This window comes from Echeneis naucrates, chromosome 3 (assembly GCF_900963305.1).
Source record: "Echeneis naucrates chromosome 3, fEcheNa1.1, whole genome shotgun sequence".
Classification (NCBI taxonomy): Eukaryota; Metazoa; Chordata; class Actinopteri; order Carangiformes; family Echeneidae; genus Echeneis; species Echeneis naucrates.
The window spans coordinates 8700407-8726876 of NC_042513.1; the positions used below are offsets into that span (position 1 = coordinate 8700407).

The 26470-nt window shown below is 42.1% G+C and overlaps 1 protein-coding gene across 10 annotated transcripts in view; it reads right to left on the minus strand.

The window, feature by feature from the left end:
• The window catches only part of baz2ba (bromodomain adjacent to zinc finger domain, 2Ba), a 62716-nt gene that overhangs the window by 2591 nt on the left and 33655 nt on the right, over nt 1–26470 (minus strand). For 2 of the 10 annotated variants that reach the window (XM_029497492.1, XM_029497489.1), the window contains 32 exons: nt 24396–24578; nt 20636–20827; nt 20359–20520; nt 19517–19713; nt 19201–19413; nt 18301–18927; nt 15843–16623; nt 15092–15361; nt 14488–14548; nt 14214–14322; nt 13301–13402; nt 12475–12697; nt 12038–12130; nt 10990–11051; nt 10611–10676; nt 9863–9928; nt 9541–9585; nt 9173–9199; nt 7190–7255; nt 6732–6872; nt 5949–6203; nt 5388–5611; nt 4799–4873; nt 4486–4717; nt 4331–4393; nt 3644–3788; nt 2480–3300; nt 2060–2312; nt 1653–1808; nt 1202–1362; nt 759–1087; nt 22–157 (listed from right to left, as the gene is read on the minus strand). In XM_029497492.1, the coding sequence (XP_029353352.1) occupies nt 22–157; nt 759–1087; nt 1202–1362; nt 1653–1808; nt 2060–2312; nt 2480–3300; nt 3644–3788; nt 4331–4393; nt 4486–4717; nt 4799–4873; nt 5388–5611; nt 5949–6203; nt 6732–6872; nt 7190–7255; nt 9173–9199; nt 9541–9585; nt 9863–9928; nt 10611–10676; nt 10990–11051; nt 12038–12130; nt 12475–12697; nt 13301–13402; nt 14214–14322; nt 14488–14548; nt 15092–15361; nt 15843–16623; nt 18301–18927; nt 19201–19413; nt 19517–19713; nt 20359–20520; nt 20636–20827; nt 24396–24576 (6534 nt within the window). In that variant the 5' untranslated portion in view covers nt 24577–24578. The remainder of the gene's footprint in view (nt 1–21; nt 158–758; nt 1088–1201; nt 1363–1652; nt 1809–2059; nt 2313–2479; nt 3301–3643; nt 3789–4330; nt 4394–4485; nt 4718–4798; nt 4874–5387; nt 5612–5948; nt 6204–6731; nt 6873–7189; nt 7256–9172; nt 9200–9540; nt 9586–9862; nt 9929–10610; nt 10677–10989; nt 11052–12037; nt 12131–12474; nt 12698–13300; nt 13403–14213; nt 14323–14487; nt 14549–15091; nt 15362–15842; nt 16624–18300; nt 18928–19200; nt 19414–19516; nt 19714–20358; nt 20521–20635; nt 20828–24395; nt 24579–26470) is intronic. The other 8 variants (XM_029497494.1, XM_029497496.1, XM_029497498.1 and 5 more) reach the window with 8 other exon arrangements.

A 26470-nucleotide genomic window follows, 5' to 3' on the forward strand; every position in this document is an offset into this window, starting at 1 on the left:
TCTTTTCCATCTGTTGCTCACCACTTTCATGATGGACCTCTCCCAGGCAATTGACTTCTGCAGTTGCTGGATACACATGGCCAACTGGGCAGCACTGCGTACTTCACTCAGGGCTTTCCTCCAAACCTTCATGCCATGGGCCACCTCCTCCTCACCACTGGGAGAGGATAATTAGGAGTGATGGGAAGATGATGAGAAACAAAAACGCACACATACGTGAATATATGATTTACACACACACAAAGCAGTAATCTGTATCAGCTGAACCAGCCGCCAACGAGACAGCAGATCATAAAGGGCTCCAGCTGTGCAGAGACAGACATGAGGATTTTGGGGGTGTGGGGCACTGGGGAAAGGTACACACTGATTGTGTCATGTTAGGGGGACGTTCATGCAGAAAGAGTGAAGGAGCAGAACCTGCTTAAGTATTCTGTATAGTGGGAGCCATGAGTGCGATCATAACCAAGTTTACTGATGTACAACACCATGCAGATGACTGCAGAAAAAAAAATGTATACAATGCCAGTTAAAAAAATGTCTTCACAGGAAAAGAAACTAAAGGGAGCCTCACCTCTTCCACCCACCCTAAAAACTGCACAAGACCAAAGAAACACAAGTGCCACAAGCCACCACAAAAACCTGCTGTGAAAGCAGCATAGACCCTCACTTTTTGAGTAATATGGGAAACAAAAAGCACACACAGAGAGGAAAGGGTCTTAGTGGGAGAGTGGGGAGCTTTGGTTGGAGAAATGACCTACCCTTCCCTGTCAGCACTAGTGGATGGGGCGGGGGCAGGGACAGTGACCGTACCCACATTATCCAGCCTGATCTGAATGGTGGTACCTAAGGGGCTCCTCAGGTACCTTCTCTCGATGTTGCGCTCCAGATCAGCCAGACGTGTCACTGCTATGTCCAGCGGGTTGTCCGGGTGACGCATCACCCCACCCTTCTCCCCCCGCTCTTCTGGATGCTCCTTGGAGTCTTTGTCTCCTGCATGTGCTGACGCTGCCGTTGGTTTGGTGGGGGGCTTGTGCTCGTAATATACCAGGTCCTCCCGCTCAGATTGGGGATCTGGATACGTCCAGCCCTGGGAGAAAATCAGCTGTTCAGTTTTTTTGACCTCTGAACCCACACATGCTTTAACATATTTATACCATTAAATGCGTATGGGCATATTCGCCTTTTTGTGTTAGCATTTTACCTTAACCTGAAGGCTGGCTGCAGTGACCTTCCTTTCCAGTTCTTCTACCTGCTGCAACACAGCAATGTCCATCTCCATTGCCTGTTCCTCAACACACCAGCCTCGTACTGACTCCACACTGACCTGGCTCTCTTCCAGCTCACGCAGCTCAATCATGGCCACTAGATTAACGACATGGGAGATTTAAGTCAGCCATGAGTACATACACATACACCCTCATCGATGCAGGTAAACACAATGAAGCAATGTAGTTTAGTCATTAATAATGCAGTGTTGGCAGTGTATTCAGCAAGGGGATCAGCAAGGACATTCTTCTGAGTTTGAATGACAACACACCACATCAGTATGTATTACTGTAAAAATCATTTATCCTCTCGATCCTTTCAATCTTGTTAATGAGACTTATTATATGCAATGATTATTTGCTCAGAAGAGGTGCTGAGACTCTTACCGTCTTTGTGTTTGGTGCAAACCTGGGGGATGATCTCCAGGTATTTCTGCATTTGCCTCTGGAGACCCTTCTCTCTGATGCCTCGGCTGTTGAGAGTATTGACTAAAGCCCTCAGCTCCTCGATGTCAGAAACCCGCCACCACCCTGTCAGCATCTCTGAGACAATGAAAACAAACAGGCATGTAGGCTTGAAGACAATGAACGTACATCACTGTAAAAAGGTGCTTCATTCAGCTATGTTGTACCCAAATGAATTTGTGCAGAGCAGAGCACAACACCACCTAATCCAATTATCTTGGATTATTCAGGCAAGTGAAATATTTTAAGGCAGGTGATTTCAGCTAAAAAATGAGGGTGATCACATCCTGTTTTACTTTCTCTCAGTGTTTTATTTTATTGTCACTCACCCTCTGGGATGGGCCGAGGTGTGGGGTGGTCTAGGGATTTGGGAATTTCCAAGGCAGTTGAGGGTATGGATGAGGTTTTCTCAATGCGAGGTAAAGGTGATTCGCTCTTACTGGAGACGCTTGCTGTTGTGTTTCCCTCCAGAGAGTGGCCTGGCATGGGGCTGGGGCTGCTGCTCAGAGGCAGGCTGGGACTTATCATGCCACTGGGCCAGTTTCCAAAAGAAACTCCCAGCAATGAACCACCAGGCTTTACCTGGGGACAGAGGAATAAAAACAAAAGGGTGAGGGAGGTGGAGGCAGAGATGACAAAAAAGAGAGTCACAGCTGTGGGGATCCAACACATACAAATAAAATATAATATTTATAATAATAAATTATTATAATAAAAATACTAAAGCTTATATTTTCTGGTAGCCTCACCTGTAGAGCTGATATTGGGTAGTTGAGGATTCCAGCTGGATGGTGTGGGCTGGCAGAGGCTGAGGCAGCAGAAGGGGTAAGAGGCAGGGCAGGAGATGGAGGTGGGGATCTGGGCCTGGCTGGGGTGGAGGACACCTGAGGAGACACACGGGGTGCTCCTGGAGGAGTCGTAGTGAGGGAAGCAAGGTCACAGGGGTTACGGGGGAGCAGACTGAACCAGTGTCCACTCCTCTCTGTCAGGACTCTGAGCAGCTGGTCATTAGCTTGGAATGAGAGGTGTGGAGATGGAGCAGGAGATGAGGTTGGAGGAGTATTCCCTGGGCTTTCATGTGTGGCTGGTAGGCACGGGACAGATAAAGAGGTTGAGGCTGGGGGAGGGATGTTTGTAGTATCATTAGTGGTCGCCATGGAGGGGGCTGTTGCTACTGCTGGCTCAGAGGTACTATGTATGGGGGAAGATGATGTAACTGAAGCTGTGGCATTAGGAGTGCCCATGGGGCTGCTGTTTTGTCTCACATTGGGGCTCTCCTTATCCTCTGGCTTCACAGTTTCTTTGCCAACTTCCTTGTTGACATCTCGGAGTGCGCACAGTTTTGATACACAACCTGGTTGCTGGTAGAAGAAGGTTGGGGAATTCCTCTTCTCCTCATGTTCTTTTCCCTCCTCTTTCTGTTGCTCCAAACCATGTGTTCTAATGGTCTGCCCATCAAGGTTAGTAGGCTTCTCTTTCTCCAACTCAATCTCTTGAGGTTCCTCTTTAACCTTGACTTCTTCTGCTGCCCTCCTCCTCCTCTGTCGCTCCTCCTCCAGTTCCTCTAGTGCTGCAGAAAAATTATAGTGTACTGCTGATGTATCTCAAAGCTGTACTACTGCGGTTGGTCTAACAACAGAAGAGATTATTCAATACATGCTTCAGGGAGATAAGTGAGTTGTTGTAGAGTACTAAAGTTTTTAGATGCAATCTGTAATTAGGCTTAGAGAAATAAGATAAAGTAAAACAGCAACAGCGTATTTTATGGTGCCAAGCACAGTTGAAACTGCAGCTTAAGAGACATGTTTACTTATAATAGACAGTAAAAATTATTTTATTTTAGTCATTTTCACAAATAATTGTTAAGTATGCTTGACATTCATCAAACATAGTATATACTAGTCTGTAAATACCTTCTCCACTCTCCATGGCTTCAATGAAGACTCCTCCACAGTGGGGAAGCACCCAGTACCGGCGGCGGTAACGGTCCTGGCCATACATCATGGAGCGCAGAGAATGGGAGATCTCAAACAACTTCCGTCTGGTCTGATGATGTTGCTGCAGCGGTAAAAGAAAAAAAAAAAACAAAAAACATACTCTGTGATCACTATACATTATTTATAGACCATCAAGAAAACTACTAAGCACTATGGAGTGTTCCTCTATAATCACCGTGTTATATTGAGCATTGTATGCTATGCTAATGAGGTAATTTATTACACTAATTAATGCCTTCATTAGCAAACAGCCCTATGTAAGTGTGCATGTTCATAGAATGTACAAAAGACATGGTTGTCTTAATGGTTTTTAATAAACAGTGTATTCTACAGCATTTCTTTTAATAACCACACATATTTCAAAATCTAACATGCTTATTAGGACTTCATGGCAACATACAACGCAGCATAAGCACAACGATTGTTGCTGGGAAATGAAAAACAGCAGTAAGACTCTACCTCTCTGTGGTTTCTCCACTCCTAGTCGCTCCCCCAAGAGACTATTCTTATAATGTGCTCTGTTTTTAAACCTACGTTATTAGTGTCAACGATCCATGTGCTCATTGTCTGATTCCTTTTAAATTAATGTGAACAGTGACATACCTTGGCTAGTTTCTCTATCTGCTTCTCCAGTTCCTCAATGCTAGTGGCTTGGTCAACATCATCCTGACAGGACAAGCGAAAAACAGTAAATATCTGCAAGCAACCTACCATGGTAAATTTTGATAATGGATGTATAGATACATCTAGCCCTTTACCTCATCATATGGCTCCACTTTTTTTACTTTCTTCATTTCTTCCTCCTCCTCATCCTCCTCTTCCTCTGCCTGGTCATCACTTTCATCATCGTCATCTTCATCATCTTCGCTGTCTCCACCCAGTTTCCTCTTGCGCTTAGCGGCAGAAGAATGAGTCCCGACAGACTGGTTTTCTTCAACACCCATACTGGCCTCTCTCTTCCCAGTACGTTTGGCATAAATGGTCCTGAGCCTGGATAAGTACACATGGAGGTTCAGTCTGACAATATACAGAACACTAAATCATTCTTGTTTAATATTGTAGAAAACTCACTTCTTCAGTTTTCCCTCCATAATGATCTTATCCTTCCTCATGTTTGCCATCTGATCAAGGCTCTTGTCAATCTCACTGCAAAAGGAAATGTAATCCTATCAGTTACAGTGGCGCCTACGTACATCTGTGTTTTTGCTCCAAGAAAATAATGACAAATATATATTTAATAACAGATAAAAGCTTGCGGCAGCTGGAAACAATCTGCAGGCCGGGTAAAATGCTTAATAAGCTGGTATCCCAGTGCACAAATTAACGCTTGCATAATTTCCTTACAATCAAAAGGACTGTGCCAATTACTGCTCCCCATGGAAGTTTTATTAAGCAGTTTCCACTGCATCAATAAAACATACCATTATTGACTAATAAATACGTGACTGAATGTTAAGCAACATATCAGCATATATTGTAAATGGTAGATGAGCATTTCAGTGTGAGAATGATGAGCTACAGCGTAACTATGTGCTTCAATTATGTTAATTAAAATGTACAGGAGATATTGTGTCAGTTTAGAAACATCCATAAACATGTCACTTACACAGAACATTAACTCAACGGTATTCAATTGTTCAGGTTCACCTTCTTCACCTACCTGATAACAGCCTTGCTGCAGGCCAGCTCATTAGCCAGAAAGCCCAGAATTGAGGCCTTCTGGGCAGGCGTGTGGGCCTGGAAGGCCTTGGTTTTCAGACTGAAGGCCAGAGGAGCCAATTCTGTATTGGCACAATGGGCCCCCATGTACATCTGTAGCACCTCGGAAACATTGTCCCTGTTGATGCCAACATTGGTAAGTTGGTCCCCGAGCATGGTTTTCGTCTGAAAAAGGGGTTAAAGGGTTATATTAAGATTGCAGGTTCTTTAGTGGGTCTAGACACTACATTTGTGAATTAATAAATTACATGTAAGCAATGTGTCATATTTACTGAGTTTATCATACCCTTGTATTCATGTACAAGGGTATGATAAGCACTTATTAACAATATTAATAAACATTACTTTAGTGACATGATGTCACATCTAACTAAAATAACCAAATAGAGCAATCTGTGTTATATTTCTTTCTTGGCTCTAACTGTAACTAATTGCACTGGTTATACACAGTTAACTACACACAGGCACAATTCAGAATTGAAACAACTTTATACTGACTCACCTTTTGTCCAGGTGGCAAACCAGGATCACAGACAGCCAAAGAAAGCAGTTTCACCAGAAGGTCTTGGACATGGCCCATGCTGTCCCCAACATTGAGCAAGCCCTCTTGTAGCATGCCTAGGGTGGGCACGTCCACATTCAAATCAAGCCCCAAAACCTTCCCAAAGCCTCGCAGGAACTGCATCAGCATCAGGCAGTCTGACACAGCACGTCCTGGCAGGATGAGTCCTGGAATCCGGGAGAACTCAGGGAGAGGCTGAACACAGAAAAGTGAGTTACTGAGATTTATCAGATGTTGGCATCTGGTTTTTGCTGTGTTTAATCCAAATTTGAGAACAGAAAATTATCATTTACATAAATGAGGTAAGTGGGAGTAGACTTCTTGTCTGTTTACTGTTATCAAGATGGTGCTTTTGAATTTATAGTGGCCACTTGTCATTTTATACAATATGCAGTGCTCTTCTTTAACCACTTGGGGGCACACATTACCACACATAAAAACGGTTAACATCGTGCACTCTTATTCAAGTAACTGGCCAGCAAGAAATAACAATAATAAAAATAATGATAGTGATAATAATAATAATAATAATAATAATAATAATAATAATAACAAAGACATTTTGTGACTGTGACCCTAACCCTAAATGCAATTGCTTCACATTGCCTTGTGTACAAATTCAAAGTCGGTAATTAAGGTAAACTTGATTGTCAGTTGCTTTTTTCTTTTTGTGATCAACCTAACACTGACAACACTGACCATATGAACTATTGTCTAAGCTACCTTGTGATCAGACAGACACATGTCTTCATTTGGCTTCTTCAGTTCTCTCGCTATCTCCAGCTCCAGCCTCCGTTGCTCCAGTTTACGCTCTTTGTTCAGGCGCTTTTCATCCCTTTTCTCCTGCCGCAAGCGCTCACGCTCCTAGAGAGTCCAAAATTCAAGGGAACATTAGGGAAGTAAAGTGTGTATGTGTGTGTGTGAAAACGGAAATAAGGTTTACTTGACTTTGCTGAGCAGTATTAGAATTCAGCCTAATGTTGCTGTGCATTCAAAGGAAAAGTGCTTCAGGGCCAAAATCTTTTGACTTGGTAAGTGTGTAGGAAAAAAAATGAATGGAAAGGAAAAATGTATAAAGAAGAGAGGAAGTGGGAATCCATCCAAGGAATAATGTCTGAGGCTCTTTTTATAGAGTGGACTGTATGTGTACTTCTGAATTTATTTGTGCGCATATGGACTACCTCTGCTTTCTTCCGAGCCTCAACAGCCTTCATCAGCATTACGTGTTGCCTCCTCCTCTCCCTCTCCTACAGTGGTAAAAATCATAAGGGAACGTTAACAAACATAAATTGTATATCTAGACCTCAAGGTTGACAAAATGTAGTGTTTATTAATGTAAAACTGATGCAGTAAATTCAGTAGGGGCACCATACTTGAACAAACACAGAACAATGCTTCACATGTATGCACTTTCACATGTGTGGTGGAAGCATAAGTGAAGAGTACAGTAGTACAATGACAACCAAAAAGCAACACATAGATGCGATATAAAGTAGATGTGATGACAGGCTCAAAAAGAGAAGCAGCTGGAATCGGTGACGGCGCCTCTAAACTAAAGCTGACACAACAAAAGCAACAAAACGCTGGTAACCAGAAATCTTCTGACATGCCACATTGGCCTTACGATCAAAATAATAAAATTCAATTACATGAGTCAATGCTAATGTTTGTTTGACACATCATTCTAATAATATTTGGGGAGGTGGGCGACAAAGAGGAATGGATGGTAAAGAGATGTTACAAAAGAGCAGTTCCACTTCAGTGGTTTTGGCAGCTTAAGTATTAGCACAGTATGTAACTGCTGAGGATGAGACATCTATGTTACACAGTCTATTGCAAAAGGGCCCAGGAATCACCAGTGACTGACTATCATTTCACTTGATCTTTTTAGGTTTCCCGCTCCACTGTATCAGGCTGTCATTCCCTCTGATCCACCAGAAAGACACAATTGCCACTATTAGGGTTTGCCAAGGACATTTCCAGCACATAGTAACTAAAATAGGCTGTTTGTGAGGATCGTTTTGTCACTGTGATAAACAAAACAGGCTGAATGCCAAGCACTCTGCAGCATTATTTCTGTGTTCTTATTGGTTTGATTTATCTACAAATGGAAAACTTAAAAAAGGACAAGTTCAAAAAGGATATGAAGCATGTGGCCTTTTTGGCATTGACTTTTTCTAGCTTTCCAATTCATCAAATATACTGAATATGCTAAAGGTTATTATGATAAGAAACTACAATACATCACATGCAATACAATTGCACATGACAATCTTTAATACCAGGATTACTATTATCTCAATTTGCCCCCCGTCACTGTGTGCCAAGTGTAGGCACAAGAGGCTGAAGCAACAATCGCCTTAGAGTCCTCTGTGAAAGATATAGGCAGACCTTTAGATTCAGCTGCCACTGTGTGAGTGAGAAGGGCTACAAGCAAGACAGCCAGGCTAAAATAAATTGCTACATGGAACCGTATCTGTCCTCATGGTGGAACTGATTACATTGTTGTTCAACAGTCCATCAGGTTTATTTTCAAACAAAAGCTGTGCTGCATCATCACCAAACTTGGGAGGGGAGGGGTGTTGGTGTGTTTACTTGGAAGTGCCTCCACCATCAAGACAAATAGATTCCCAGTAGCTGTCTTCATTTCTTGTGCAGAGTACAGGAACAGTGAATGACAGAGAGGCTGGGATGGGGCAGGTTAAAGTCCAGCACTCTGTGGACTGTGGTACAGATGCACGGACGAACAGACACAAGCTCAATGTCTGGGCCGAAATCGTCAAGCACTCATGGGTAACACAGGCTACTCCAATACAACAGTTAGACAATGTATGTGATGGATGGAAACTCCTCGAGTGCACTTTCAGACAGTGAGTGTGGATTGGCTAGCAGTCTTTGCAATGCATTCTGAGTAGAAGGGGTAGTATGGGGGAGGAGGACAGAAGCTGCCTGGCCACCGTGACAGGGTCAGTTGTCCCTCAGGACGAGCATATGGAGGCAGCATACTGACTCTTTTTCTCTTTTGTTGGTTTTGCTGGAAAGCCATGCAGAAGAATGTAGTATGACAGCAGCCAGTGCTACACTTAATGCATTGCTATGACAACCATAACACAACCAGTTACACGATGCAGGTGTTAGATGTACAAAAATAAACATACCCATACCATATCTAGTCTATGCCTCTCCAACTCCTGGCAGAGAGAGTTGGCAAAAATATTAAGCAACAGAAGTAATATCCAATACCAATAAGCATGGGGTTCAATAAAGAGAAATATTGAAGATTTTCATTTAATAGATGTTTTTGGTCATGAACCACATTTATATAAAGTCACATGGCTGTTTAAACGTAGAAAGAAGCACAAATATCAACACATTAGCACACACACACACACACACACACGCACGCATACACACACACACACACACACACACACACACACACACACCTGCAAGTTCTTAGTGAAGTCTGAGATAATGGTTTTATTCACACTTCTATGTTCAAAGGCCTGAGGAAGTTGTAGAGAATGCCTACCTGGTGTTTCAGAATTTCCGCCTGCTGTCTCCTCAACTCTTTCTCCTTGAAGGCAAGAAAGATGAAGAAAAAAAAAAAAAATCAATATTCTTCCATAGTGCCAATATCATCAGAAAATCACCACAGACTGATGGAATTTCAAAGCGCTGCTCTAATTTTCTTGCCAGCTACTTCTTAAGTGGAAAAAGACTCTCATTACTTTCATTGTATGGTACATACAGTAATCCATATTCTGCTTTTCAACAAAAAGGGGGAAATGTCACACATAATAAATAAAACTAACTGGAATTTTGTGTCATAGAGTCTCTTAAAAAATGCATACCTTTATCCGCTTTTCAGCCTCCAATATTTTGGCATTGGCAGCTTCTTCCTTTTTTTTCCGTTTGGCCTATGAATAAAGATTACAGTCAAGAGTCACAGAGACAGACATATCAATCAGTCTTGGGTGAGGACTTTGCTGCACTTTAACTGATTGTTTGCAGTTTTCTGGTTTGAGCGAAGATTTCATGCTCCTGAATGCCAGTCAAATTTGTAAAACACAGCGAATGAATAATGTATCTCTTTAACACGTAATTGTGAAAATGTTGAAGCCTCCCGTTAAGAGTGGCTTGCCAACCGTGTCAACTCAAAATTGATTTAGTCCTGCTAAAACACTTTGAAGCTCCAACAGTATAATTGTGTGTTTGTGTGTGTGTGTGTGTGTGTGTGGATGTGAATGCATCTTGGCATGTCTGTTTGTGTGTGTGTGTGGAAAACAGCACCTTTTTTTTCTCTTCGACCCACTTATGCTAAACTGTTACTGTTGTCTGATGAAAAAAAGACTTTTCTGTCCAATTTAAATAAGGTCTGAAGAGGCAGCAACAGCCATTTTAATATTCAACAGCCGTCAACCAAGACCAATTTAGCATTAGTTCCATGTGGAATTATGCCTAAGAAGACGCAACTCCCTCCAATGCATGCTGCTGTTCAGTAATGAGCTTTAGGAAGATTAAAACACTATAGACTGAGGGGTTGTAGCTATCCAGGAATGTTCTGCTTAATCAGAGGTGATGTTGGATCAAATTCTGTACCTCCAAAATTTGCTGCGCCCTGAGTTCCTTCTCCATCCGAATCTGCTGAATACGCTTGATCTTTTCCTGTAAAAATAAATAAATAAATAATAATAATCTCTCAATATTTGATATGCTAGTAAACACACTTGGATAAAATCACTTTATAACCACTCTTCCAATTGTGGTGGCCAAAAAAATCCCCAAACAAACAAACAAACAAAAAAAAAACACACACAACAATACACTTAGTGCTAGAGGTAATGATGGTAATTGAAAAGCAAGCTCTGAAGCGCCACAAAATTACTATTCAGCATTTCATGCAGTGCAGACAGGGACTGCGTAAGTCAGGACACTTAGATAAGGTGGAAAGGAGGAAAAAACATTTGTCAGCACCTACCTGCTGCTTGAGAATCTTGATCTGCTCTTTCTGCTTTCTTCTCTCCTCTGCTGCCATGATAGCTACAAGAGTTAAGTCAGCATTATTTTAGATTCTGCAAAAAATGACCCACAAAGCTGGGCTAAAAACTGTATTCATATCTGAGAGAATCACAGTGGTTGGGCTTTATTTATTCAGGAAGTCCCATTGAAAGCATGATTTGTGTTACATGAGAGGCTAAGAAATTTTGAGATCTAAATCCCAATCGAGATGACTCAGCCTCACAAAACACAATCACACAGAAGCATTGTTAAGGTTGGCAAAATATTTGGGAGAAGTTAAACCACAGCAAACTTACCATAATAATGAAAACAAAAATTAAGCATTAATAATTTTAGAAGTCTAAACAAAGAGCAGCAGGACACTTAGATTATGTTTTTTTCATCTACAACTCTAGTCAGTTGTATTGCAGTCTTATCACTGTAGAATATAATTAAACTACATGAAGGCATGGAAATGTGAGCTGATCGGTGATTCTGGGACTTTACACAGGTAGGACAGCTTAGATATAAGCAGGTAACTCTTAAGTCACTAGTGTCACTAAATTTATATACTAGATCTGGACTAATTATTCCTATTTTAACTGCAATAAAGGTGTAACTAAGTTTAAAAAGCAATGTTGAAAGCACAGATAAGAATTGCATTTGGTTCGAATATATATGTGCATTATGCATTTCAGAATGTATTACATGCCTGTTTCTAGTTCTGAGTTTAAGTGACTGCTAAGGAATTACTTGAGATAATTATTTTAGCCTTAATGTTGTGTGTAGGAATTCAAAAGAAATGTATAAGGATAATATTTGATGCCAGCAGCACAGCAGCAGCATAGATTAGAGCAGAAAGAAAATGGAAGGTTGGGCATTAGAGTGATGAAAATAAAGATATACATGCAAACAAAGGCCCTGCTGTCTTTATACTCCACCCATTAAAGTTAAGCTGGTTTACAATGACCAATTAAGAAGCTAAGTAACCCCCACCACTATCCTTAAAACCCTGTGCTCGACTTTACCTTGCTGCTTCCGAGCTTCTTTGGCTGCACGTGCAAGTGCTTGTTTTTCCAGTTTCCTCATCAGTTTCATCTGTGCTGCCTGTCTGGCTATTTCTGCATAGAACACCAAGAAATTTCATTGAAAAACCTAGATCTGAGATCATGATTTTAGATTTCTTAAAATATACACAAAAATAAATTATACATTTAACAAGTGCTAAAATGTATATGTCTAAAGGTTTGCAGTACAGACATCCGTAGTGCCAAAAAAAGGATTTTACACAATAAAATAATTAGCAATTATGGCAACGCTACACAAAAAACATGGCAGCCGCATACTGAAGGAATATTTTGACTGCAACACTTTCCTTGGTTTTGGCAGCCTGAATAATGGCTGGTTGATTAATGGCACACACCCTCATGACAAACATATTTCAGGGCTCATTTGCTCTGCTAACCTTGAGCCTCCAGTTTGCGCAGAAGTTTGACCTCACTGGGACTGGGGCCCTCAGGCACCAGAGGATCGCCGACATTAGGGGGTCGTCCCTTCCTCCGTCGGGTACCTTTGGCCCCTTCACCTGCTAATTGACGCTCTGAATTAGGGGGACGACCTCGCCGACCTTCCATCGCCAAAATCCGAGGGATGACCTCCTCTTCCTTCAGCAGGCTCCACTGTAAACCCTAGTAAGTAGAGAGAAAAGGGTAGAGGTGGAGAGATTGGGAGGGGTACAGTAAGATATAACAGTAAGGGACTTGTTGGTATGCATCATTTCATATTACTACGGTGCAGTTTTATCATTAGCTAACTGGACTCTGACTTGTTGCGTTCAATACAAATAATATATATTATTTTCTTTAATACACAGAAAGAAGCTGGCTAAACTGAGATTCACTCATTCACTGATCTATCTGTGATCATCTAGTGTCTCCGGCCCCTCAGAAATTCATGTTTGATTAAGTATTTTCTCTATTCTGTTTCAAATAATTCCCACACATACATTTTCTGGTATTATTTTTTTCTATCACAGTTCGATAACATGGCTTTTATCACTGGTCACCTGTGGAAGTAATGTCAGCTGATTATTACATTTCTTCATGCACAATGAGAGATCTATAAACTAGGACTACTGAGGGTTTTGGCTGAATCCTATCCATGCCCTGATAGTGACTGCTGCATGAGCTTTGCCTGACACTAGATAAAAAGATGAACAGGGATCAGGGAAAGAGAGAGAGAAAGAGAGAGAGAGAGAGAGAGAGAGAGAGAGAGAGATGAAAGGCAGTCACCTGGGGTCCTTCTCTGGCTTCATAGAAGTCACCAACCCTTATCTTTGCACTGAAGCTAAAATTATCACGCGTGATGCCACTTATTCCATTTCTGGATAGATACTACAGAAGAGAAAATGATAATGGCGTTGGTTTAGGCAGAAAAAAAAAAGCGAAATTAGCGACATTGAAAAGCAACTGGGAGGTACTAGACTGAAGGGAGTCTAAGGTTACAGTGTGCATCTGTGCAATGCTACTAATCATTATAAAAGCCAGGGGACAAAAAAGAGCAAGAGCTCTCAGGAGAGAAAAACGATTCTGACCTTGGGGTGCACAATTCAGGCCCTTTCTTATATTTCTGTGGCATTGCTAGGCCTTTTACTGCCTACTGACTGACTAACAGTGAATGAATTTAACTAAGTATCCATTTTTTGAACAGAAAACTACACTTTAAGGCAGTTTTGACATTCAGTGTGGTTGAGCTTTTGATGGATCAAGCAAAGGAGATTATACACTGGAATATATTGTAAAAACGAGGCCAAAGCTGTGCATCCCAACACTAAACATTAATCACCTTTTTCTGTTGGGGGTGGGGTTTGGGGGTGGGGGAGGGGTGAAAAAAAGAAGTGAATCTAGGTATATCATCCCTCACTATTAGGGTCATAGAAAGCAGGGTCGGGGGTGGAGTGCATCTGGAACCATAGCACAGATAATATACAACAAATCCTGATACCCAAGCATTCGTTTGAGCAATGTGGAGGAGCAGTGTGCCAATCATTACTGAAAATGTCCTTCTGTGATAACTCATAACCCACACCACCCACAGCGTATCCCACTGTAATCTCTGTCACAAACTGCTCATCTGTATGCTTCAAAGCATTTGCTTCTGTATCATTGATGTAGATAAAGCCAGAGTCCCGTAAGGCAGAGGTACCTTCATCACATCTGGGTACTGCCTAAGTTTCTTGCCACACGGGGCATAGTAGGCCACCTCGCCCTGTGGCCGTCCAGTCACTGATTTGATTCTTGTTTCACGTCGCCACCTGGGTTTTCAGGAATAAAAAAATAGCACAGATGTTCAGAAAAAAACAGTGTTATTCTATTATTCTGGCCATGTGTGGACGTGATCATACAAGTGCTAAGAGCTTCAACAATCTGAAGAGAGCCACTTTATGAGAGCTTTCTTTCTCTCAGACTCTTGTACATACCCCAGCTCCAGAGGTGTCATCAACTCTTTCTCATCCATCACCCTCTTCCTCTTCCCTAAGCCTGTAGAGAGACAGAGTTCAACCATCAATTTGACAGCAGAGCCCATGACTAGAAACCACACACAGTAGCAACAGCAGTAGCCAAAGCCCCTGAAATTAACAGTAATCATACCTGGCACCTAACCAAAGATTTCTATGTTTATGTCTACTAGCCTTTCAAATTGCATTTACACACAATTCCCTCAGAAGAGAGAAATCATAAAGCTAAGAAAGCCAAAGTAGGTATGTATGAACAAAGGGATTAATTAAATCCTATGTTATTGTCCGATGAATACTATACATTGATGCACAAGAGCAACATACGAGAAAAGAAAGTTACCTGCAGCGTAAGAAAGGTTAGAGTATCTATATGAAACATATACTGTAAGCTGGAAATATATCCTATTTTCTATGATTTGAGTAATTTCTCTGCATAATAAAAAGGCTGAAATGAACCGTGCTATTGTGCCGAACAGGTTATGAAAGCTCTTGGGCAAATCACTGCAGAACTCTAATAAAGCCAAGATCCCTGCACTTTTACAGTTTCTGAGTTTTAAAACATTACCTAATGGAGAGGCTAAGCTGTAGGAGGATGAGCCTGGAGAACTGTGATAGGCCAAGGCACTGGAGCTGGTGACAATGGTGGGTGTCTTGATGACCTGTAGGTTGAGAGGGGAGCAGCTGGTGGCGGTGTGATTGGTTGAGGTGTTCAGTAGTTCTGGGCCTTTGGTTAGCCTACGGGGAGTCATCTCCTTTGTAGATGATCCAGATGGCAGCAGCTTTAACTCCTTTACTTTCTTCCCAGAGACGTCACTGTCTGAGTTGCTGTCAGACTCTGAAATGGGAAACCAAGACACAAGTTGTTGTGGAGGTGAGACTTGAGATGAATGATAAAATGAATGAGTAGTGAATGAATTCAAGGGTTGACAGAATGAATGTGTTAATTTAAGATTAAACAATTGCTCAATGAATCAATTAGACGTAAACATAACCTTCAGCTCTTTGAGCTATTCAACTTGTTTTTTCAGTTTGCTTTTATTTGATTGTAAAGTAAATATTTTTAGATTTTTTTTGGCAATTGTGAGTTGAGCAAAAGTCATGTTGTGACTTCAACTGGAGCTTCAGCACATTGTGATGAACATTTTACACTAATTTGGGACATTTAATACACAACAATCATTTAATTTTACAATCAAAAATAATAAGTTAAGCCTTTATAATGAAATGACTTTCAGCAGTAGCAATTTCAGATTTTATTGTCAGCTTATTATTAAATTGGGAATGTTAGCCTGATTCTTTACGCAGAAGGTACAAACCTGAAAGAGTATCATCTGAGTCCTCTTCATCTTCCTCCTCCTCAAAGTCGTCATCCTCATCATCATCATCATCTCCTGAGTCATCAGATTCCTTATTAGCAGGGAGACCAGCTGTGGGGTTACATGTCCCCGGGATCCCCACTCCAGGGATTCCGACTCCAGGGATACTAACTCCAGGAATTCCAATCCCGGACTCTCCTCCCCGAAACAAATCTACTAGAGACTGTACCAGATGGTTCTGAGAGAAGCCCTTCCAGGCAGCTAAAGGGTCCGCTTGTCCCTGTCCCTGTCCCTGTCCCTGTCCCTGTCCCTGTCCCTGTCCCGGCCCTGCTGTCTGTCCCTTACCCTTGGGGGACTTGTTCTTTCTAGATCCATGGCCTGTGGCCTGGGGTGAGGTAGTGGGGGGCTGTGACGGAGGCCCAGCCTGGGTGGTTGCTTGGGTCCTGCTGGCCCCTGTGCTCAGATTGACTGGCATCGACCCAGTGTCAGAGTCACACTGAGGAGACTTGCCTTGAGAGGCAGAGTCTTTGCGGTGTTTGCTGATGAGGGCCAAAGGTGCGTCCTGAGTGGTACTTTGGATGACTCCATTGGGGTGGTGGGGTTCAGGGAGCCCCAGCAGGGCACTCGAGAGGAAAAGGTTGGAGTGATTGTTCTGGGGTGGAGGAGGCGGAGCAGGTGGCAATGGCGATGAAGACAGAGACGTCCTCTTGGGAGACTTGTTTGGCCCCTGCTGCTGCTTCTTTAGCTCAGCTGGGAACGTCTGCCCTTGGGACATGAGAGTCTGGGAATGGAGGAGGAGTGAGGGAAAGAACAAGGAGAGGCAAACAGTCAGTGGGAGGGAGGGAGCCAGAATGAGAGGAACAAAGAAAGATTAGAAAAAAAATTAGGAAAGAAATAGGACAAAGTGGAGTTGCTCTAGCTCTTAGTTCACATCACTGCTGATTGTTTGAAAAGGTGACAAAACTATAATCCTGGACAGTGGTAAAATTAACTGTGTCTAAGCTCCTTTCTAGGAAACAAAAAGAACATACATGCAACAACCAAAGACATTGTAGTAGGCTGAGTTCAATGAAAAAGAGGCACTCAATATCACTCTAAAATAGTAGCACATTTGAAAAGCTTCATCATCATCCAACTGGGTACATTTGCATGTATATCTGTTTATTTTACACCAATGCCAACTTTGGCCCAATCTGTGTTTAAGCAAAGGCAGGTTAGACTTTAATGTTGCACTTTCAACTGGATGTGATATTAAGTGAAACAAATCAATTTCATAGACCATGAAATACAGTAACAGTGCTGAACCCCAAGGGGAATTTAGCTCGTTGTAAACTTCTCCACACTGGTAAAAAAAGAAAGGGGAAATAATTTCACAGAATGAGCTTTTCTCAATAGATTTTGCTTATTGATTATTGTGCTATCATTCATATTTCATCTGAAGAAGGGGAATTTGAGCAGTCAAAAGCAAAGAAAAATGGGAGTTGTTATAGCATTTTATTTTGAATTGCCCGATAATATAAATAATACAGGAGCACATGTGGTGAACCAAGGTCTGCTTAAGAATTATAATTGAACCGAAAGCATTTTGTTAACAGGCTAATCTTTGCAACAGTAAAGCAACTGTAGCCATGTTAAATTGGTCCCAAACTGTTAATACTTATAAAACAGAGCCATGTTAGCACATGGCTCATAGAGCTCAATGTTCTTTATATGCAGGAAAGATGATACCACATAACTGGTGATCTGCAAACAGTTAAATGCAAAATCTGGGTAAAACTTTTACATAAACAAGTCAAAATGTGAAAATACTGTGCAACCTTTTGCAAGGGACATAGTTTTAACTACAAGGCAGGAGGATGTCTGCAGACAAATGTTCTGCAGACATTTCATTGTGCTCAGCACAAATTAGCAATTGCCTATTTGTACAGATGTAGTCATTAATTACAGTTGATGACAAAACATTCTCGTACTCTAACTCTTGTTTCTCCCAATGTTAGAACAGGAAGTCAAGACTGTCACACCAAATGTGTGAATATAAGCATTCCTTGGAAATAACTATTTACTTATCTGTTTTCCGATGTCTAATCCCTCTGTCCTACAGATCTATATTCAGTAAGACTGTCTGCTAAATCAAGTAAGCAAAACGAAGATTCTCTGTGATATTCAACTACTGTTCTAAGAGCTTGCTCAAGGCCATATTATAATTTTTAAGAGGTCATTTGGAACATTAGCTAAAATCTTAGTTTTTTGTTAATATGGGATAGCAAAATTAAATACTGTACAGTGTGCATGTTTGGCAGGTACAGATCTGTAAATGCATATGTGTCAGCTTGAACTGAACTCTGGTGGATAAATTTATGACTGCTTATTGGTTAAGGAACAGCTTTTTTGAAGCTTTTTAAATAGAGTGTGCATATGTAGAAGACTGTGGATATCATAAAAGAAATAACACCATTACCTGTTTAAGCCTGAACTCATTGATCTGAGCAAGCGAAGCCTCCAGCAGTTTCCTTTTGTTGGATTTGGCAGAGCCTGGAACTGTGTGTTGAGGTGGCTTCAGTGATGACTTCTGGGAGCTTGACACAGATGCGGTCAACCCAAAAGGTTTTGGGGAGGTAGACAGTGGAATAGTGGAGTGGGGTGGGGAGGGGACAGAGAGAGGCTTAGGGGATGAGCAGAGGGAGAGGGGCAGGTGTTGTGGGGAGGAAGAGGGCAGTAGTTTGGGAGGTTTAGGAGATGCAGTACTGGACAGTGCTTTTGGAGATGTGGTGAGGGCCATGGGGGAGGAAGACGGCGAAGACTCCCTACGGGGTTGAGTGAGGAGTGCCAGGGCCTTTGAGTTAGCAGCCAGGCCAGTGGACTGAATCACACTGAAGTGTTGCTGTGGCCTCTCTGTCCGGGATTTGGAGCTGTGCAGAGCCAGTGGTGATGTTTGGGACAAGGCAGGAGGGGAGACAGAGCGGGGTAACAACATGAGGGTTGGGGGATTGGAGGGAACCTTCTGGGTTTGGGTGTCTTTCTTGTCCTGTGGTTCTGCAGAGAGTGGTCTGTCAGTCTTTGCAGTTTCAGTGCCTGGTGTCAAAATCTGTTGGGGGAGGGCATAAAGAACTATTAGAACAAAAACCAGTCCCATGGCATGATAATTTATTTTAATTAATTCAACATTTTGGATACATTTTTCATGACTGAAGGCAATGAGCACCAAGTACTGTCAAGCACACTGTGGCCAGAGTGGCCTAGGGCACTTAGGTTTCCTGGTCTGCACTCACATAAAAAGAGACCTCTATCTTTTTGATCATTATAATTTCAATTCAACAAAAAATACTTTTACTATCGACTCTCTTCCATTCTTCTTTACCTTTGTTTTCTTCTTTGCCCGCTTCTCAGAGTCAGATAATTCACTCTGTTTGTCATCTTCCTCATCATCCTCCTCCTCATCATCATCATCCTCATCATCCTCAGCTAGGTCTTCCAGATCACTGCTGAGGGACCCGTCACTTGAGCTGTCTGAGGATGTGCCTGATTCACTGTTGCTTGCCACAGAAGTGTCTGCTGGCTTCTTTCGGGTTTTCTGTGTTCAGAAAAAAAGAGCAAGAATGAGCTTTATTGCATGATGCATAAAATGTGTGCTTTAAATGTTATTTCAAAATGTACTACTAAATCTTAGTACAGACCTTCTCCTTAGGCTTCTGGATTGGTTTTTCCAACAACACTGCCTGGTTTTTCTGGGGGCTGTTATGGTGACTATTAGAGGGATTTGAATTTTTGGTTGGTTTAGTTGATGCCTGAACGGGAGCTGGACTTGAAGAAAAGCTCCCTGATTGTGTGGTGGGAGCACGGACCCCACTGCCATTGACTGCCCCATTCACCCCTAGAACACAAAACAGACCTACTGTATTACCAGTCTGCTCCATCTTTTCTGAGAACTTCATTTCAATATAATTAAATATCTGAATGGATACAGAATGGAATGAGGCAAAAAAAATATTGATTTATAGATGTATTTCATCAAACATGCCAGCTGTGCAAGGTTAGAGGTCCAACATTAGCAGTTTACATAATAAAAGATAAATTAAAAGATACTGTGAAATTAAAGAACACAAGAAACAGAGATTAGGGGAGGGAAAGTGAAGGAAAGAGGGGAGGAAAGAATTTGACAGAATAAGTGAGAACTGAAAGTCGTTAAATCTGTCTCATTACAGGAAAAAGTGGATTTGGGTGGTGGGGGAAGTAGACAAACAAAAAGAGAAGATGAGATATAAGGGTTAGGTTTTGTTTTGCCATTGCAAAGTAGCATTACTTCTTTAGAAAAATAACTAAAAGTATCTCATGCTTAAACACACATGACATATATGATTGGGCAGTTTTGACAGCGGATATGACGATGTAATACAAATGTAAAGGCACATTTGTCAACTGCTACATTACTGCATTAATTCAAGTACAAATACCAATTTTCCATGTCCATAATGTAACTGTGAGGATCTGTGGATTGGTTTTACTGATGTCGTTATACCTTTGGCTGGGGTATGGCTATTCTTGCCTGGCATCCTGATCTGAACAGGACTGGCGCTGTGGTTGGGCTGGATGTGAGGGGTGAAGAATGGAGGGAAGCCAATGAAAGAGGGGAGAAAGGCAGCAGCTCCCCGTCCATGGGCCTCAGCAGCTCGCCACCACTCTATAGGAGAGGAGAGCCAAGGATAGGAGAGGAGAGGAGAGGAAAGTTGCGGAGAGGAGTAAGATGTGTTCTCTTTTTGCCAATGCTGCTCAAAAATCAAAAGTCCCTATCTTACCAGAAAGGGCTCCTAGTTGGGGGTGGGTAGCCAGAGCAGCTGACATGCCCAGGGAGCCCAGGCCTCCAAACTCAGGTCTGCCTGCTCCAGCAGTGTAGAGGGCTCCGAAGGCCGGGTGGTTGACCAGAGGGAAGGCACTTGACAGTGTGGAGCCAATGAAGGGCTGCTCTCCTGCTGCTCCAAACAGACGGCCTGAGATACATCCAAACCAAGTAGGACATTCTTAAATGTCTTCAAACGTAATCCACAACAACTGATTGTGTATACCAATACAGTGGCAAGGGACAGAAAACAATAACAAAACAAACAAAATGTGGTTTTTATATGGTATATTTTCAATTACTCCAATTTCAATTACTAAAAACACAAATCTATTCTGTACTGTAGTACAGCGTATTGTCCATTATGAGGAAAAATTATGATGTTCACTTTTCTGACTTATACAAATTTTGTGCTTCTTGTTGAATGTTGTTCCAAACTACAGCTTCTTTTTCAGATGCTGAGTAATCGTCTGTATATGGCAAAAGATGAATTCCAAGGGGGGGCTGAATCCTGTCCAGGGTGTACAACCCCTCACCCAGAGTGAGCTGGGATTGGCTCCAGCACCCCCTGTGATCCGGAAACGAAAAAGTGGTATGAGATGAATGATTGAAAGTTGGTGTATAGCTGGTATGATAGCTGTTCATTGTACCTTTAGCACAAGTCGTTGCTCTCCTGTTATTTTTGTATGCTTATTTGTGTAGACTAGCAACATTGTTCTCAAATTACCTCAGAGCATACAATGTAAGAATCAACAGGGTGTAAAAACTAAATTTAAACAGCTTTTGAAGGTGTTGCTTATTATTCACCTGACTAAAGAAGAATTAAATGCAGAGCAACTGTCTTCTGTTTGTGTAAAAATTAGCTTCAGATTTAGTTTTCACCGACTGCGCACAGCAGCTCATTTTAAAAAGCCTAGAGCTACTTCTCAAAACATCAGATACTTATTTCTATACAGTAAAACATTCACATTTATATGGAGCATTTTGTCAAAATCCATTTTAAGCATAGAAGTATTTTGTGCATTTCTCTTTGTTTAGAATATACTGCACAGTGACAAAGACTGGATAGTTTTCCTGAGAAAAGGGAAGTGTGTGTATAAGATGTAAAACGCTAACCTCCCCTATCCTGTTGGCATTCAATTTCAGCAGAGAAGAATACTTCATCAACATCATCGTCATCTAGCGTTTTCCTGAGCACAATCATTTCTGGCAGAGGCGACTGTCACGTATTACCTCCTCCCAGAGTCAGATGCAATTTGGTGTGAGCATATTTCATGCAAATTCAATTTCTATTCCAGAAAAGCAGAGCAAGCCCGCTTGACGCCTCTCCATTAGCCAGGTAATACACATGCAAAAAAGTGATGACTGAAGAAAAGGAAAGTGTGGCGCACAATGCAGATGAAAATGTCAAACTACTATACATTTGCACACACCACAAAAATGTAAAACAAAGTGACACTGGAGTGCTTTCTGAAATAATGCAGTCCAGGATCTAATTATTCAGAGGGCAACTTTACAAGGTGGGGCCTGTTACGTATGCTCTACAAAAATACAGAGTAGGACTGTGACTGAACATACTGTACAGATGCATTTCAGAAACTATGCAAGTGAGAATCAAACTGTTTGCAGTTATGCGGCAGCATGCCAGCAGTGTGACGTATGAGAGCATAGCCCTTTGTGTTGGTTTCAAGGCCCCTGACTACCACAAGACAGCAAAATCTACCTTCAGAATGTCATTAGAATATGCTGAATATGTAGAGCCCACCTTGCCAGAGTCAGCTAGTGGATATGAAGATAAACGACTGCAATGCAACCCCCAGAAAGGCCAGCCACAGCATTCACTTATGCCTGAGGTGCCCACCTCTCTTCTGCTCACCCCTCTCTTTTCTAGGCAACACAAAGTGACATCTGCAAATGCCTTTTCAATATTAATGCGAGTTTCCAGAAGGCAAATAATTAAATAAAAAATTCTGAAGCAAGAAAATAAGCACGGGAAACACATACCTAGGATTACCTACTCTCTCTTCCTCACGCTGTGTCTACGTCTCTCTCTCGCTCCCCTCGCCCTCTTTCTCATTCTGTTTCAGTCCTTCCTCCACTCTGACAAACTGCACCGCCTGCTTTTTTCATGTTTGGATGCTGCCGAAGGGGGATTAATTTGTTGTTTGTTGCAGTCAATCAAATTTCAACAGACAGATTTAAGTTAATTGCATCCGTGAGTTGATCCCAGAAGGAGAGAGTGCTACAAGCGCTGATAAGCTTTTATTCTCCAAGTGATATCCTCATCAATGACACATGAGTGTGCATGTGCTCAAACACACGCACATATATAGAGAGACCAACAGAGTCCATGTTCATTTTTATGTTCTTCAGTTTTTTGTTTTTGAAATGTTACTGGCACATTGGCAAAGAACCTTGAATCAATGACTGTATATTCTGTGATGATACTATATTTGTGCAATGAATAATTACTGATGTTACTTACTCAAATAATACACTCAAGACATTCTTGTTGTTCTGGCTGAGACAAATGTTTTTCCTTTTTAATTATGATACTTTCAATACAGCAACACGGATGACTTGAACTCTTTTGCCTTATTTGTTTGTATACTACTATTTGTTTGTGCTTGAGATACAATTCTCACCACACACTAAATAAGACACTGTATGGGATAAAACTGGAATAATTAAGCATTGGCTTGGATGATTCCCACAAAGCGCAGCAGAAGTTCAGAGCTAACAGCCTGCCTCTTAGCATTTCATTTGACGCTCAAGCCAAAATCGCTTATCTAGAAAATCTAAGCACACGTAATGGCACAGAGCGATAAGAGGGATGTATAATGCATAAGGAGGAGATACTCCTGCTCAGTGCAATTGTGTGTGTGTGCGTGTGTGTGTGCTCATGTACATGCAGACACCTATGTGTGTAAGCATGTGCGCACACGTGCATGTGTGTGTGTGTGTGTTGAAGGCCCACAGAAAACAGCAAGACATTAAGAGATGAAGAGAAAGAGAGTATGAGCAAATAATTCACTTGCTCTCACAATGGATATATGAAAAACACAAAAGAGATAAAAACACACACATACATGAACACTCTCACACCAAAGATACACACCCCTCTTTGCCTAATGGCTTTGACCAATACATAGAAAGGAGGCTGGATACTGGACAGGGCTGACTAGACACTGAGTGGCTGACAAATGTTAAATCATGCAGGCAGAGGCGCTCTCCCTCTCCCTCTCTCTCTCTCTCCATCACACACACTCACACACACACACCCATACACACACACACACAGGCATGCACAGAGTCGTGCTGAGCCTGACTCTGAGGCAGCTGGAGCCAGAGAGCTGAAGGTTGTCAGGAGACATGGCGAAGCATGTGTGTGTTTCTCACACAAAAGAGCCCCCTAATTGTTTGGGATTCATTAATGCAGCAGCTTTTCAATTGCAACCCAAGCTGTCAGGAAAAAAATCCTTTTAGCTGGGAGAGAGGTGTATTCACACAGGCAGTAAAATAACTGTATAATTAATACCAGAGGAAACTCATTTTTCATGATAAAGAAATGAGGTTTTTGAATGCTATCAAGACATGAAGGTGACCATATTTGGCATGTTTTTTTATGGTTACATGGAAACTGTTTCCAATGTGCTGGCATTTTTTCCTTCTGAGCACATGGTTTTTGATAGACTGAGAGAGGGAAAAGTGTTTCTTACCAGAGGTGCTGAGGGTGGATCCCAGTGCTGAAGGGCTTGGGGCCAGGCTGCTCTTGGAGTGGGGAGCAGGGGATGACGAAGAGGAAGAAGAGGAGGAGGAGGAGGAAGAGGCCACAGGGGAGGAGGTGCGAGCAGCAGACAGGGTGGGCGCAGGGGAGGCCAGCCGCTCTCCAGACTCCATATCTGTCAAACACAATCCAATCAGCAGGGTTACAATAGCAGAGCACACCCACCCGCACACGCACAAAGGCACATGCTTGAACACATAGACACAAATACATACTGTCACACCTACACAACACGTTGAATCACACACAGACACGCACACATTCACACACAAACTCCTGACACTTTTCCTTTCACATCTGACTTCCCCTGAACAATATTTCTATTTAGCCATGCTCACTGGCTCCAAGCCTCTATTGATTCTATATGAGGTTCAAAGGAGGATGACATCTTTAAGGACGTTGATAGCAGGCAACTGAAGCAAGTTTTACATTTTGTTTCAAGAAAATACCAGTGGTGAGAAGCTGTGCTGCAACAGGAACAGGTTTTGCACTCTACTGAAGGTTGAAGAGTGGAATGATAGACATTAGAGTAAGCCTAAAAAGCAAAATGGATGAAATACAAAATTTTCACTTCTTTTCATTCTATTTCCCTCGGACATGAGGTGGCACACACTTTCCAAACAAACTCACACAACCACACACCTGTGTTTGACAACTAGTATCCCTTTGCACCTCCTTAATGAAAAGGAATGTCATTTGAATTTAAGCACTCTTTGAGGCCTTTAAAGATACTATTGCTCCCGGAGTCCCTTCAGTTGGAACAAGGACTAAATGGAGAGGCTTTTAGATGAAGGGTGCATTAAGCAACACAGAAGCCGTCCATTACCAGTCTCACAGAGTTGCCATGCCATTATCAACCAACCAACAACATAAACCCTCACAAGAAACATTTGGTCATACTGCAGCCAAATATTTTACTTGCATTATTCAACTTTAATCCCCTTTTGCTTACAACTGAGAACACAAAGTGTGGGCTGTGCCCACAGAGCTGCTAATTCGGGGAAGCAAATAAATACAAAACAGTGTCAAAACACTTTTGTACACACAAACACACACACACACAAGATGGCTCACTCACACATTTCAACCCCCACTGCAGACACAACGCACACACAAAATCACCTCCCCTGTCTATCACATCAACCTGACTCTTTTCCTCTCTTCTCCTTTTCCATATGCCTCTGCCTGACACTAATCCAGGACTCAAAATCCCCTTCAAAAGCACAATTTGCAGATTGTGTTTTACAGGCAGGCTTTGTTATTGTATCATTACACATAAACAGTCTCTGCCTCCATCTCTCTTCCCTTCCCTCTCTCCTGCCACCCCCCTCCACAGCCCCCCTCACCCAACCCCCCTGCACCCCTCTCCCTCCTTCTCTCCTCTGCAGTGGGAGCAGAGCCACTGATTAAATCTCTGAGACAAAAGCTGCTATCCTCTGAATATCAAGTATCAGCCTTTCGCCAGGAGCAACACTGACAAGAGAGAGGGAGAATGGGAGAGCGAGAGAGGGAGAGCAAGAGACGCAGATGACAAGAAAACCTGCTGCAGTCCACGGGGAGGAGGCTGGTGTGCCATCGGACTTGGGCAGCCATGACTGCAACTGCTGCAGTGAAAAAACAGTGGTTGTGTAATTATGGGGAAGGTCAAAGGTCCTTTGGATGGCCTCTCATGCAAGATGACAGGATGCGGGCTTAAGAGCAAATTACATCATATACAACAAATCCATGAATGTTATATCTTAGTTACACTTCTGGCTGAGTGAACATGGAGCGCATTATTCTAACTCTTCACCAAAAAGTGTTACCTCTCTGCCACATTTTGTTGCATGAATGGCTGCCACACTCTGTGCGCCTTCTCTTCAGCTGTCACCCTTTAAATGTCAGATTTGGGTGAAAAGAAAAAAAAAAAAAAAACACTGGGAAAAATAAGATTCTTTCACAAGATAAAAAAGGGGGATTTCTTTCATAGTTGCTCCTGACAAAAAGAATCTAAGTATCATTAGAAGT